At 38.7% G+C, this 15,169-nt stretch overlaps 1 protein-coding gene and 1 long non-coding RNA gene across 11 annotated transcripts in view; one reads left to right on the plus strand and one right to left on the minus strand.

Moving 5' to 3' along the window:
• LOC309508356 (neprilysin-like) overlaps positions 1-15,169 on the plus strand; it is a 159,058-nt gene that overhangs the window by 89,689 nt on the left and 54,200 nt on the right. For 9 of the 10 annotated variants that reach the window (XR_014209446.1, XM_082182953.1, XM_082182946.1 and 6 more), the window contains 11 exons: positions 284-364; positions 609-704; positions 788-906; positions 1,215-1,280; positions 2,266-2,400; positions 5,983-6,084; positions 6,274-6,410; positions 8,068-8,161; positions 8,248-8,376; positions 12,959-13,057; positions 13,288-13,365. Coding sequence is in view for 9 of the 10 variants with exons in the window: in XM_082182953.1 (XP_082039079.1) it covers positions 284-364; positions 609-704; positions 788-906; positions 1,215-1,280; positions 2,266-2,400; positions 5,983-6,084; positions 6,274-6,410; positions 8,068-8,161; positions 8,248-8,376; positions 12,959-13,057; positions 13,288-13,365 (1,136 nt within the window). In the remaining variant the exon portion in view is untranslated. The remainder of the gene's footprint in view (positions 1-283; positions 365-608; positions 705-787; positions 907-1,214; positions 1,281-2,265; positions 2,401-5,982; positions 6,085-6,273; positions 6,411-8,067; positions 8,162-8,247; positions 8,377-12,958; positions 13,058-13,287; positions 13,366-15,169) is intronic. The other variant, XM_082182952.1, reaches the window with a different exon arrangement.
• The window catches only part of LOC309508536, a 166,443-nt gene that overhangs the window by 64,254 nt on the left and 87,020 nt on the right, over positions 1-15,169 (minus strand). The gene's annotated exons all lie outside the window — the stretch shown is intronic.

The following is a 15,169-nucleotide window of genomic DNA, read 5'->3' on the forward strand; positions in this document are numbered from 1 at the left end:
ATCTGTGCCCTTTCACAGGACATGCTAAGACCCAAGCACTAATTAAAACAAAATCTGAACACAAGTACTGCAAATAGGATATGAGAGATTTAGAGAAACAGCTGGCCCACTTATTGAAGGAGAGGTAGACCGAAGCAAAATGATGCATGGAAGCATGATGCATGAGGTTTTCATTTGGGACCATGTTTAGCTGCTCTCTATGATGATGATTAAAAACAGACATTTTTAAAGTCTGTTATACTGTCCAAACAATGCTGTGATACTTTATATTATTTTTCTATAGGAGTGCTAGAGAGAGAAGAGAGTGGAAGCAGTAGTTCACTGACCAAAGCCAAAATTCTCTATAGGTCTTGCACCAATGAAAGTGAGTATAAAACAATTGGCTGTATAATTATATAGGCTCTTAATATTACATTTTCTAAAATTGTCAGAAAAAATGCTGTCATGACATTGTCCATGGAGATTGTCATTATGAAATCATTATGTAGTTGTTTAAATGAGCTGCAAAACATGCAGATATTCTCAATAAACAAACAAAAACTAACTACAATTTCAATATTCATTGGCTGCTTAAATAAGCCTGAATTACTTTAATATTTTCCTGACAGGCCTCATTGAACAGAGAGGTGGGACACCTCTCCTCACAATGCTGCCAGATGTCTTTGAGTGGCCTATAGCAACAGATGATTGGGACACCAGTTACGGTAGGAGAAGATTTCTCAGTCGCATAACCCTAATTACCTCATATGTACATTGTATAAAAATGTTCCTCTCTCCTCCTCTACAGGAATGAATTGGACAGCAGAAGATGCCATAGCCAAACTTAATGAGAAATATGGAAAGCAAGTCCTAATTAGCTTATTTATTGGTACAGATGACCGAGACTCCAATGCACACATCCTTCATGTAGGTGTGCGCAACGACAGACTACTTATTTTGTATACAAACACAAATCCATGTTTACCTTTGTTTAAAAAACTTCTCCATGGCAGAAAAAAATAAACTCTCTCTACACGCCATCTCCAAGAAGTCAATCCAAAGACTTAAAATCACATAATTGCTTTAAACAAACAGTATTATTGTTCATGGGTCTGTGAGGTTTTTAATTGGAGTAACTGATACAGGTTTATTAGGGTGGCACTACATGTGGATGCATTGGATTTTCAATTAAGAATGAAAGCCTGATTGTCTCCTGGTTTTATTCTCTGTGCCAGTTCGACCAGCCAAGTCTTGGCCTCTCCTCAAGAGACTACTATGTGTGCACTGGGCCATACGAGGAGGTAAGAATTGCCTGTTAAACAGGAACAGGTGGATTTTGTGAAACTTAATTTTTGGTTCTTTCTTCCTCTTTTCTTTCTTTTTTTTTTTTCTTCTCCTGAACCCCTCCCTACAGAAAAGACCAGCTTAGACCAGAATTAACTTTCATGCTGGTTCACGCCAGTCTAACCGGTGGATTATTAGGGTCTCTAGGTCTCTTTCTCTCTCTCTGACATTTTCTTTCACTCTTTATTGATTCAATACAAAAGCTTATTTATGACATTTACCAAATGTAGGAGTTACAGATGAAGCAACCTATGGCCTTTTTCATACCTTGAGTTCTTCCTGTGTACAGTAAATTGAAATTATTGTGCCATCAATCTGAAAGTGTAAATCAACCTCAATTTACTCTCAGAAAGGAATATCAAATTTTGCCTCCAGCTTTACCTTGGATTTGACCAGACCACACAATTTAGAAGGGCAAGATAAGCCTGTACATCTCCTAAAAGATCCATCAGTCTGCTAATTTAAAATAAGATAATCAATTTGCATTTCATTTCTCTTGGAGAAACAGTCACTCTTGGACTGGAGTGTTCAGATACAAACTGTTAGTTATCATCAACTGATCGTTATTCAGTTCAGACTTATAAATGCTATGTCCCTTTAATATTTTTCAGACCTGGTTCATTTGAAACAAAAAAGGCAATAAAGAAAGTGGGGAAGCCACAATGGGACAAACAGATGGAAACACTTGGACCAAGATCTGGTCTTTTGTTTCCATTTTGAAGATTATCAGTGATTATTATGTAACCTTTTGCAGGAAAGCAGAGGATGAGAGGAAAGAAGGAATTAGATTGAATCATTTCCCACAGAGTGCACAAATGCTTCCTAAACAACCGTGAAGCCAGGATCTGGGTGTTGTCATACTGCATATAAATGAAGAACATATGCATGCTGACAGGTATTGAATTTAGCACTCATGTGTTTTCAATTTGTTTTTTTCCTCAGGCCTGTGTGACATATGAGAACTTCATGACTGACTTGGCAAAGCTTATCCGAACTGACCGGGGTCTGAAGGTTAATGACACTAATATCAGGCAAGAGGTTGCCCGGGTAATGATGATGGAAAAGGAAATTGCTAATGTAAGCATGGAAAGCTTCTAAAATTCTGCTGTCTTAACAGACCTGATATACTGTAGTAATCAACACATTTCAATCTATTGAGAAGATTAATAGTGACTGCAGCACTTAAATATCACCAAATGTTCACTAATGTAATTTCATGTTCACATATTATAATTTACATATATTTTTATATTTATATAATTTATATTTTGCGTTCACTCCATTACATTCGGTTGACACCCTTCACTAGAAGATGCACAACAATAAACATATAGCCTTACAATCTCCTCAGACAAACATGTTTAGTAGAATAAGGCAAACCTTTTCTATTCAGGAATGGGAATGTCCTTGTGTGCATAGTAAATGCTCAACCTGAACTCAACTTCTGTTCCTGACCTCACTGATGTTCTTGTCTGAATCAGAGCAAATCACCACAGCCACCACTTCCAACATTTAGTGTAGGCCTTCCCAGGAGACTGCAGCAAGCAGGCGTTGAAATAAAATGATCAACAAGCACATATTGTCACTCACGGGTTGTTTTGGTTTTTGTGTCATGTTCAGGTTTCATGTTCTTGTCTGGTTGAAGTCGAACAAGCCTCTTGTCTCATTGTCTCGGTCATGTTTTCTGGTGTCATGTGATTCCCTGGCCCTCATGTGATCCTGCCATGTGTTCTGTGTTGTCATGGGTTCATTGTTTCATTGTGCACAGGTGTGTCTTGTGTATTTAAGCCCTCATGTTTGCCATGTGTTCTTGTCAATTATTGTTATCTTTAACATGGAGGCAAGTTGTAGAACCCAAGTGCAGTTTATTAATACTCAAAACAAGATCAAACATAAAACAAAGGCATGTCATGAAACTCAAGACTTAAACATGGACATGGACATGGACATGGACATGGACTTCCCAACAGTGGTTACAGGTAACATTACTTGACAAGGACACATGGCAAACATGAGGGCTTAAATATACTAGACCAGGGGTCGGCAACCTTTTTGTCATAAAGTGCCATTTTTAAGTTTCCAAGTTCATCACTGTGCCACAACACACACATAGCCTATATATATATATATATACACACACACACTCATATAAATACACAAACATTTTACATTTTCATAATGGCTTACACAGAAATAGTACAGAAATTTAAATATTTCTCTTGAAATTTGTTTTAGATTTAGATAGACAATTTAATAATATTTATAACTCCTTTGATACACCGATTCCGATTTTTCATTGAGTTTGACCTGCCGATACCGATTTTTTTAGCCGATTCCGATTTCATTTTTTCTAACTACTTTACAGCACACACAAATATTTATTTTCTATATTTTTTTTTCATAAAATACCATATCCTTTTACCCAAACTGAATAATAAAAACAAGTTTAAATGGGTAAATTTTATACAAATATTTTTGAGTCTTAATTTTCTTTTCTGACATAACCTAATCCAGTTCTTGTTAAACACACTAGACATGCACATTCTGTGCATTTTGGGCACTTTTGTTTGGAATCATATTTATTTTGTCCATCAAAAGTGTGCTTTCACTTTAGCACCTTTCACACAGCGCTTTGCCTTCTGTGTGAATGCAAACACGAAGTGAAACGGTACGTAATGCGCAAGTTTATGATCGAATCAGAGAGAGAAATCGCAGCTCATAAGCAAACTTAAAGGTATAGCGGAGGATGTTTTACTTCCTGGTGGGTAACCTATACTATTGGTCCTCCTAATTGTCAATCATTCTGGTGAATCAATCAAACTTTTCAAAAAGTGGAGAGGGCGGGTCTTATCTAAAATTTGGAAAGATCCTCCGCTATACCTTTAAGACATTTTAAGTTACATCGATGTCACTTGTCTTCACGGGATTTGTACGGCTTGTGTGAGAACGCACTCTCTGATTCCGGAAAATCACTGGCAGTGTGAATGAACCAAAATCAAACGAACCCGGGTCAAATCTCGGGTCACTTTATCCGTGTATTTTCTGGAATCTCTGTGTGAAAGGGGGCTTTAAATTGAGCGTGAGCAGCGCAGACAAAATAGACTCGGCGGCGAAACCCCCGCTTCACTGCTGCTCACGCGATGCTCCTGTTGGGCGCTCACGCGCTGCTCCTGCTCCCGGTGTGGATTAACATGTACGCCGAAAAAAATATGCGTGAAACGGCCGTAATTCACGAGGTTTCCTACATGTGCGTTCCGTGTGCACGTGTGATGCTGATGTTGCGCGATGTTAATCATGGGGAGCCCGAGTGCATTTGACCGGCATAAAACTAGACTATCTGAATGAAATACATACACTTCTCTCGCATTTGCTTGTGTGCCAGCAATTAACCCTCCGCGTGCCAGTGTTGGCACGCGTGCCTTAGGTTGCCTACGCCTGCACTAGACTAATGACTGAACAAGACACACCTGTGCACAATGAAACAATGAACCAATGACAACATGACAACACAGAAGACATGGCAGGATCACATGAGGGCCAGAGAATCATATGGCACCAGGAAACGTGACAGAGACAATGAGACAAGAGGCTTGTTCAACTTGAACGGGCGCTGCACAGACCGATCAGTGTATGACATCAAAGTACCGCGAGAGTGATTAGAGAGCAGCCGTATGCTGTATGCTTTTGAATCGCTCTCGCGGTACTTTGATGTCATAAACCGGTCTGTCATGATCGGTCTGTGCAGTGCTGGTTCAAGTCGAACAAGCCTAAGAACATGAAACCTGAACATGACACAAAAACCAAAACAACCCGTGACACATATGATGTTCAGGTGTCCACAAACTTTTGACCATGTGGTGTTAACATATGTAAATCCATGGGCTAGAAAAACAAGGTTTTGAGGTTCAATTGAATATTACAAAGATTGGAATAAAACTCTATTAGAAAGAGAGGGACCATTACAATTTGTTTGATTTTATTTTATTTTAAATACAGTATAAATACAGTACCATTTGAACATTTGAAAACATTTGAGCTTTTATAAAGCTAAATCTGGAAAATAATAGGGAGTTACTTGAAACTTTATTGTACTTGCCCAAGGAACAGTGTGTTTCTTTGCTTCACCCATATTTTGTGTTTGTGCTCCACACTGAAACAATTTGCTAGAGTGGCTGTACAGCACAACTTTGGTAAACATCACTGCCATGTTTCCCTCAGTGTTCCTGGTGAGGTTTTTACCTTTTATGATAGTGAGCTCATTCCTATTCAGTTTACACAGTATGTATTACAGGCCTAGTCATTTGTGTTGGAGCTTAAGTCAGACCCACACTGCTGCTGAGACATTCTTGACAATACAAATACAGTTAAATGCTCATGCACAGTAAAAATCACAATGGTGGCATATGGATTTATGCAACAGCAGTGGATTTGGTTCAGAGGAGTGTACACAGCAAGGTTACATGTCCTAGATTTGATTATCTATTGAAGCAATGGCAAGAAACAACAACAACAAAAAACTTATAGTATTAGGGGATTGGGCTGCTGTGTATATATAAAGTGGAGGGACTGGAATGGCAGAAGAAAACTGGACAAAAACCTGTTGAATCTCCTTGCATCCCAGGAAATGCACTGAAATCCATGCTCTCCCTGTCGTCATAGGCCACAGACACACCAGAGGACAGAAACAACCCGGTTCTGCTTTATAACAAAGTGCCTCTGGAGACCATGAACAACAACTTCACCCTGGACTTTGATTCCAGGGTAAAAAAGAAGAAGAAAAAAGAAAAAGAAAAAAAAGTGTTACCTCCTATGCTACTGCATACAATTCCTTATAAACATCTATGGAGTTTTCCTATAATATGTATAATTTGATCTTTAATGAACAGTATTATTTTTCTTATCTTCATATAAATGAAATAACAGATTTTGTTCTGCACTGCTCCTATTCAGGTGTTCAACTGGACGCTCTTTACTAACAAGATCATGGATACAGTTGGTGTTCCTATTACAGACAGTGAGGAGGTTATTGTGTACGCCCCAAATTACTTTAAGAGGCTCAACCCTGTTCTTGCCAAGTACACAAAGAGGTAGTTCACTGCATGCACAGTTTTCTATCTAGTGCTCTAGTCTGGAATATGCTTTTAAAATGTTGCTATAGAACACAACCACACTATATTATATTATATTTCTAGAATGCAATATGCATACTGTGCTTGCAAATTTTCTTTATACATGGAATATCAGCATGGGCTACTAAATTTCCTAAATGTGCAGGATACACTGTATGAAATGCTGTATCCTACAATACAATGTGCTAACCTTGACAAATGAATCAGAAGCAATCTGAAACACTTTTTAAAGTCAGCATGGAACGAAAACTTTTTTTTCTTCTTTTTTTTTTTTTTACATATTTTTATGTATCTGAGTGAAGCAACTTAATATGGGACAAGGCCTGATTTTGTCCATCAGGACATCGATGTCATTTGCTAATTGCAGCATTTGTTTCATGTAAGGGACAGTTTGCTCGAGGAGAGGTTTTAAAACTCATCTGGCCATTGGAAAATCTTAATTCCCAGTCCTTGCTCATGTCATTGCGAGGGGAAGGGGACATTAATATTTTTGATTAAAGATCATGAGTACACATGAATAAATAAAAAATAATGTGCACGGTTCATTTATTAAGAACACTGAAACATTCTGTAAAAAAAACTAAGAATTGTACATTTTGACGCATGTAACGGTTCTCTGAGAGGGAACGAGATGTTGCATTGTGTGGAAAACAAGCCATCACATTGGCCAGAGAAAGGTCAGGTGACGTAACGTCGAGGGAGTATTGATACAAGCCGAGTATGGGTTGTTTCAAGACCTTGACCCCTCAGTGTGGAGATCTGGAAAAAATGGCAGATATTTATGGGGCTGATGTCCCTGACCACTAGTGAGAAAGTACTCATATAGCTTACTTTTCTTGTTTTGCGTTTTCACTTCTGGCCATTCAATACAAAGTTTCTCTACCGCTCGAGTAACCACCTCTAACAGCAGCAAGGGGAAAGGACAGAGCATCCACCAGATCCATCTTTAAACCTCATGATTAAAGTTGACACGCCGCCTTGGCAGATGTGGGACCCTAACCACAGGGCACAGACTGGTGACTCCCATCCCTCAAGAAGAGAGCTGGACATGAGCGGAGCTTCCTCAAAGTGAATTTCTCACAGTGAGTGCAATCGCCTCCCCCGAGAGAAGATCTAGCATGCTCCGCTCCTAATCATATCACACACAGATCATGTTTGTCACTCCTTATAAGAAAGTGGGGGCATGGCGGAACACACTGCTTATATTGCTTGTCTGATGCCGTGGCTTGATCTTTCACAACAAACATTGACTGCAGACAAACTTAGATTCTTTTTTCGTTTACTTCTAACACACACAATGGACTTTCCATTGTGACACACGTAAACAAACGGCTTCCTGGAGACAAAGAAGCTGATGACAAGTTTTTCGGGCGTCTATTTATGGTCTTCATGGCGCACTGATGTTACGTCACATGATCTTTCTTTGGCCAATGTGATTGGCTTGTTTTCCACACGTGCTTCAGACACCGGCTCACACAGAAGTGTTCCCATAGTGTTAACGTCATAATGCAGCATTGAGTTCCACTCGAAAGGGAACTACTTCTATAACTGGGCTCCCTGAATTCACTAGACAAATTAAAAATATACAGTATAAACCAAGTGATTGTATGTGCAGGGACATGCAGAACTACCTGGTGTGGCGTTTTGTTATGAATCTGGTGGTTGGTTTAAGCAGGCAATACAGGGAAACCAGAAAAGCTTTCAGAAAGGTAAAGACCAAAAAAATTTGATTCAAACTGTGAATTAACTGTCATATTTTTAAAAACATTTATGCTCTTTATCCTACTTCTCTTAGGCTATCTATGGGACTACATCTGAAGCAGCAGTTTGGAGACAGTGTGCCATCTATGTGAACAACAACATGGAGAATGCTGTGGGGAGATTGTACGTGGAGGAAGCCTTTGCTGGAGATAGCAAAGATATGGTGAGCTGTGTGGGCATGCAGTGTATGTCTGTGTGGGTCCTATAATGGTTTCTGGATGTGCTTGTGTGTTTGTACATAATATCAGTCCTGTGTGGGATGACTTGAGTCGGGTCCATTTCCTCATATGCATAAGAACAGCTGAGCAGTGCACCAATGCCACCTGTCATAAAACACACTCTCTAACACTCCATTAATCACTGGACTCTTCTGGCCTCAAGCCCACCACATGCACATGGTAGCACCCTACACTGTGTGTGTGTGTGGGGTGGGGGGAATGAATAGGAAAATGAAGACATTATTAAAACTACTTAACTATTTTTACACTCACTAAGTCATTTACACTCAATTTTTCATAGCACAGTTTCTGTCATGGAAATGACATTTTAAACATCCTTTTATATAGCATGTTTGTAGCCTAAATACAAACAGTTTATATATATATATATATATATATATATATATATATATACATATACATATATACATTTTTTTCTGTTTGCATTAATTGACAATTACTATTTGACTGGAAATGATGACCAATATCTTTATTCTGATCACAAGTGATATTTACTTTTTTCCCTATACATTATGCCTCATATTTCACATATCTCATATGCTCTTCACTGACTTCTTCAACAAACAGCACCTGCCTTTTACAGTTCCTCCTGAACCAAAATAACCAGCTTTTCCTGCCTTCACGGCATGTCGTAACCGTAATTACAAGATGGCAACTTGTGACGTTCTACCCGGAGCTATTCGAATCCTCAGACTTATGTGTTTCTATGTTAACACTATCAAATGATCTGCAGCAGTTAGGTGGTACAAGTAGAGCTCTGTAAGTTGTTTACGTTTATTATTATTGTAATGTTATGTGCTCGTGACGCTTTGTAGCCTCTGCTCTGGTTGTGTTTTGAATGAGGCGTAGCTTTGGAGTTCACTCTGAAAGGAGGGTGGGATCTTGTGCTTTCAAAACTAGTTTGTTATTGCTAGCCTCTCCGGAATTGCCTACCCTTCCTTTAAAGAAACACTTTATTTGTAGAATTCTCATCATTTAAAAAAATAATAGTAATAAATAAATAAACAGGCAGATTAGTGTTCTTTAGATTTTGATTGATTATTTGGTAAAACTTTAATTCAATAGTCCACTCTCGACATTCTACTAACTATAAGTAACTTTGCAACTGCATGTCAACTAACTCTTAAAGAATTAGTCCCCCAACAGACATTCTACTGACTATAAGTAACTTTGCAACTACTGTATGTCAACTTATTTAACTAGTATTATTTAGTAACATTTAAAGGGGACCTATTATGCACTTTTATAAGGTGTTTGAGTGTGTGTCCAGATGTGTGTCCACAGTGTGTGTAAACTACCAGCCTATAATGGTAAAAATCCACCCAATACTTTTTTTATAATCCCCATATATCCTTATCAATCTCTCACAACAAGCTGTTTCAAATTTCCCCTTACTCCTACATAAGAGTAGGGAAACCCTGCCCACAACTGGTGACAATCTGCACTAGATCCCGCCGTGAGTGAGAAGCAGCATTCCGACATTATAACCGTAAACAAAACGAGACCTGCTCTATCTCCATGCAGCATATATTTTCTGGCTCTGTGTGCATCCTAATACAGTTCACACACAAGCACCTATACAACAGATTAACATGACGGTACAGGTTAGTCGATGAGATGAATCAATGTAACTACACAACAACTACATAAATGTATCCACTAACCATTCAGAAATGTCCAAGTCTAACAAGTTGCAGCCTCTTCCTGAGTCTCTCCATTTGTGACTGACTCCAGTTCAAACGTCTAAGGCTGCACTCCGCTACTGGGTATTATTGACATTTTTCCTGGGAGAAATTAGGCTGTTATGTTGTTCCCATAGTATCCGAAGCACATGCAAAGGATCGGCCGTCGTCTGAACGGGGGCGGGGAGCAGCAGCTCATTTGCATCTAAAGGGACAAAAAAAAACAGAGCTTTTTCTCTAACACCCAAAAAGGGGCAACTTTGACAAGCTATAATAAAACAATCTGGGTGGTATTTTGAGCTGAAGCTTCACAGACAAATTCTGAGGACAACAGAGATTTATATTACATCATGTGAAACTGGGCATAATAGGTCACCTTTAAATTAATAATTTGATACAATGCACATTATGTACATACATGTTTTACATTGTTCTTATATTATTATTATTACCTCCATGCAGTTACATCTGTAAATAATTTCTGTAAATACAGCTTTAATTATACTGTTGACATTTCCCTTCCCTTATATCTCAGCCTTAAACCTACTCATACCACTAAACCTGTCCCAAACCTTACCTGCAACCCCACCTCAGTAGCAGCAAGTGTTTTACCATACAACATCAACACAATAAGTAGCCTTCATTTTTATGTAACCACATAGTAGTTAAAGACACTTAATGTTATGTGCATTTTACTTTCACTCAGTTGCTAAAATATGTTACTTTGCACAGTCTTCATATCACAGTCCTGCAAAGATGACAAAAAATTCACTTGCATTTCCTGTCCTGCGGAGCAGTTGCGTTTTAGACCAAACATATAATGGTGAGTGAGTGTGACCTGGATGCATCAGTGAATGGGAGATATTTTGCTAAATAAAATGATCCTGCCAGAAGAATTGCGTGATAACTTGATTATGCTTTATGTCTGTATCATCCCGGTGAGCTTTTATGAGGGTTTATGCATGCGCTGTAAGGTGAATTTAGCATTTTCCAACATTTCAGTGTGGATGAGAAACTTTTGGAAAATGCTTAAAAACGCTAGTGTGGACTGAGACCATTTTGACTGAGACCATTACCAAATGCAATAATCTCATGTGTACAATCATTTCATGTACAGGATGTGCTGTGTAATTTGATGAATATCAGCTTGCTTGATGACGTTTGTGTTTTTGGCACATCAGCAGCATTTGGTTTTATGACCGTACTCTTCTCCATAAGCACATGCATAACAGCAAGCATTAGTATGTGGACTTGTGGGTGTGTGTGCCTGATCAGGTGACCGCTACCCTCCCACAAATCACTCTTTACATCCATGTCGTGCCAGTGGGTTTGTGGTCACCAGGATAACGTTACAGATACTCACATGAAATATATGCCAATAATTAGCCTGATACAGCAGTGTCTATCTGTCCAGGAGTCTATCTAGAAGTAATGGGAACAACATTCAGTCGGCTAGAGGTGGACAAAGTACACAACTTCCTTACTTGAGTGAAAGTACAGATACTACTGGTCAAATATTACTCCGTTACAAGTAAAAGTTGTAAAGACTTAAGTACTTAAGTATCAAAAGTAAAAAATAAATGTCAATGCATTGTTTTAATATTGTTGCATTGTTCTATGTAATACTTAGAGTACCTTATGCCTCTGAATCTATGCCTGCATACCTACCCTCATATCAATATCACATTTATTTCTAGAACACAGTTCTAGTAGTGGGATTGAATGTGAGATTGAATAAGTGCACCCAATAACGTCCACAATGGTTTCAGACACCCAAATGGCTGTTCCCTCAAATAGTTACCTATTTAAAGTTTTTTGGCTTTTAGTATGAATATGTTAGCCTTACTGTTATCTATAAGCTAGAGTGCACCAAAACAATGACAAAATTTGCATTTAGAAGACCAAACCCAACGTTGAAAATGAAAATCAGGTTGATGTCAGAATCCAATATCAGTCGGGTTCTAACGTCACACTGACTTTAATTTCCAACCAAAATGCAAACAAAATCATCCCCTGACTGACATTACACTTTCTACTGAAGGACCTTGACACAAATGTAGTGGAGTAAAAAGTACAATATTTGTCTTTCAAATGTAGTCAAGTTAAAGTAAAATGTTTCCAGAAAAAAAATAATACTCAAAGTACAGATACTCAAAAAGTGTACTTAAGTACGGTACTCAAGTAAATGTACTTTGTTACTATCCACCTATCAGTGGTCTCTTAGTCTGCCAGTTTTATAAATGAGAGAGCGAGATGTCTTGTAAGTTCAAGTTAAAATAAATCCATCATGCAGAGTGTGAAAATTGGTTACAGATAGCTGATTCTTTTTCCATTTTTTGTATTATTGTCAAACATATACATAATAGATGCACAGTTTTGCTGTTTATGCACAGGCCATTGGCTTTAAATAGGTGATAAAGAAAACGGTTCATACTTTTGAGAAATGTTAGGATACATTTGCTTTCCTCGTCATAGATTAGACCTTCCACTAAACTCTTGGCCTGCATACTAGCTACCTGTCAGAATCACATGAAAGCTTGGACTTTCTTTGAATACCTTGAAAGCCTACAAAAATTGGTTTAACCTGTTTGCTATTTATTATTGTATCATATATATCTTGTTGCTCCTTTGCAATAGACTTACTAAATAGTGCCTGTTGATCCTTGGGATGTACAAATGCAATGCAGTATAAATTGCCCACATTTATTACTCCTATCTTAAAACCGAATGAGCACAACCTACTAAACAATACCCAACCAGAGTGTTTATGGAATTTCTGTGGCAAAATGGTGTCTCATTATGTCCTTCTCTGTGATTTGCTCAGATGGATGAGATGATCACTAACATCAGAGAGGTATTTGTGAGCAATCTGTATGATCTAGCCTGGATGGACGCTGAAACAAAGAAAGCTGCAGAGGAGAAGGTGAGGCTTATTTTCAGTTCTATGTTTAAAGTTTAAGCTTAATGATACTATATAATCACTGCTGATCAATAAACAACAAAGACTTGAAATTATACTGAGAATAAAGGGTAACTTTGAAAGCTCGTTCCATAGAAAATTTGGTCTTTAAAGAAATAAAAAGATTGCCTCAGATCCATTAAATGTATTAGCTACCTTAAAAAAGGTTGCTTCTTTACTCTTCCTTACTGCAGGCCCGAGCAATCAGAGAAAGAATTGGTTTCTCAGAAAATATCATGAACAACACATACCTGGACCAGGAGTACCAAGATGTGAGTGGCTACAAGACAAAGAGTAGACTAAAGGCGGGCATACACTGTCAGGTCACCTTTATTTATATAGCGCTTTTTACAATACAGATTGTTTCAAAGCAACTTTACAGAGATAACAGGAAAATAATGCAACAAAGTTTGTTTCCAGAAGAAAATAGTGTCACAGTCCAGCTTAAGTAAGTTCAGTGATGTTTCATTTTGTTGTAAAAAAAGAGAGAAAAGTTATTAATTAATTTCATTCATTCATGAATATATATATATATATACACTCACCTAAAGGATTATTAGGAACACCATACTAATACTGTGTTTGACCCCCTTTCGCCTTCAGAACTGCCTTAATTCTACGTGGCATTGATTCAACAAGGTGCTGAAAGCATTCTTTAGAAATGTTAGCCCATATTGATAGGATAGCATCTTGCAGTTGATGAAGATTTGTGGGATGCACATCCAGGGCACGAAGCTCCCGTTCCACCACATCCCAAAGATGCTCTATTGCATGCATGCAACATGCAACGTCAACTGGCGGCCCGCGGGCCAAATCCGGCCCGCCAGAGATTTCCATCCGGCCCCCAGAATAATACTGAATTCAGGAATAGCCTTGTAAGAGGAAAAAGTATGTTTCCATATTTATTTATTTTGAAATCTAATGGGAAAAAACACCTTCTGAAAAGTAGCTTGTGCCATAGCCTGCCTTCAATCAAGAATGACGATAAACGCGTTGCTCTCATTGAACATCTTTTATTGTTTCACGTGCTCATTTTTTCACAAATTTCAAAATTTTCCTCGCCTGGGATTTGCGCACAATTGCGGTGTCTCAATAACAACCATCAACATAACAGAGAAGAACATGGTAATTGCAAACCTTGCACATCAGCAAATAGTTCTAATGACAAATAAAAGCGACAGGCCTCAGTTATTAGAAATGCTACTATTTACATACAATTAAAGTAGCCTGTGATCCAACAAATAAACACAAATAAAGTAAAACCGAGAAAATATCAGACTAAAATACTTACGTTTGCTTAATGGGAGAAGTTACATTTCCCCTTCGACACTATCTCTTTGACATCGGGCTTGACAGCTGTCAGGCTTATGCGCAAGCAGTCCTCCAAAGACTGGTTTGACAGTCGGTTCCTCTCATGCGTTTTTATAGAGTTCATTTTTGAGAACGCAGCTTCACAGGTGTATGTTGACCCGAACATGGTGAGCACATACATGGCCAATGTCTTCAGTGTGTCGTACTCTTGGGGACAAGCCACCCAAAAGGCGCTCAAGCTTTCAGCACCACGGAGAGCTGCCTTCATGTCACCAGCGGCCTGGATGTCAATCAGTTCACTTTGAATAGCCGCCTCGTCCAGTGGCATCACCTTCCTCACATTAGCGGAGAATTCTCCACCTGGGCTGATAATGAACGGGTCACGCACAAATCCAATGACATCCCTGGGAATGGCAAAGTCATCAAATCTGGCAGAGAAATTTTCCCTCAGCTGTGTGATAAATGTCTTCATGTTCTCTGTGACCTTGCTGTGACCCACTGTCTTAAGTGTGCTAAAGTGCAGCAGCCTCCCCGACAACAAATCTTCGTGGAAAAGATCAAGTTTGTTTCCAAAGGCATCAAGTTTTTCCACCATATGCACCACAGGTTTTTCTTTCCCCTGTTCACGAGTTCACACTTACATATAATTTGAAGGGGTAAGTTTAATGCGTATTTGGCGTGCTGTCCGGAGGGAGGGCTCCGAGCTCGGAGTTCGGCCCGAACCCAGAGTGCTCCCCCCGTATGTAAGTGTTTTTAGGACTAGAA

The sequence above is a fragment of the Leuciscus leuciscus genome (assembly GCF_965113295.1).
Source record: "Leuciscus leuciscus genome assembly, chromosome: 10".
NCBI classification, from domain to species: domain Eukaryota; kingdom Metazoa; phylum Chordata; class Actinopteri; order Cypriniformes; family Leuciscidae; genus Leuciscus; species Leuciscus leuciscus.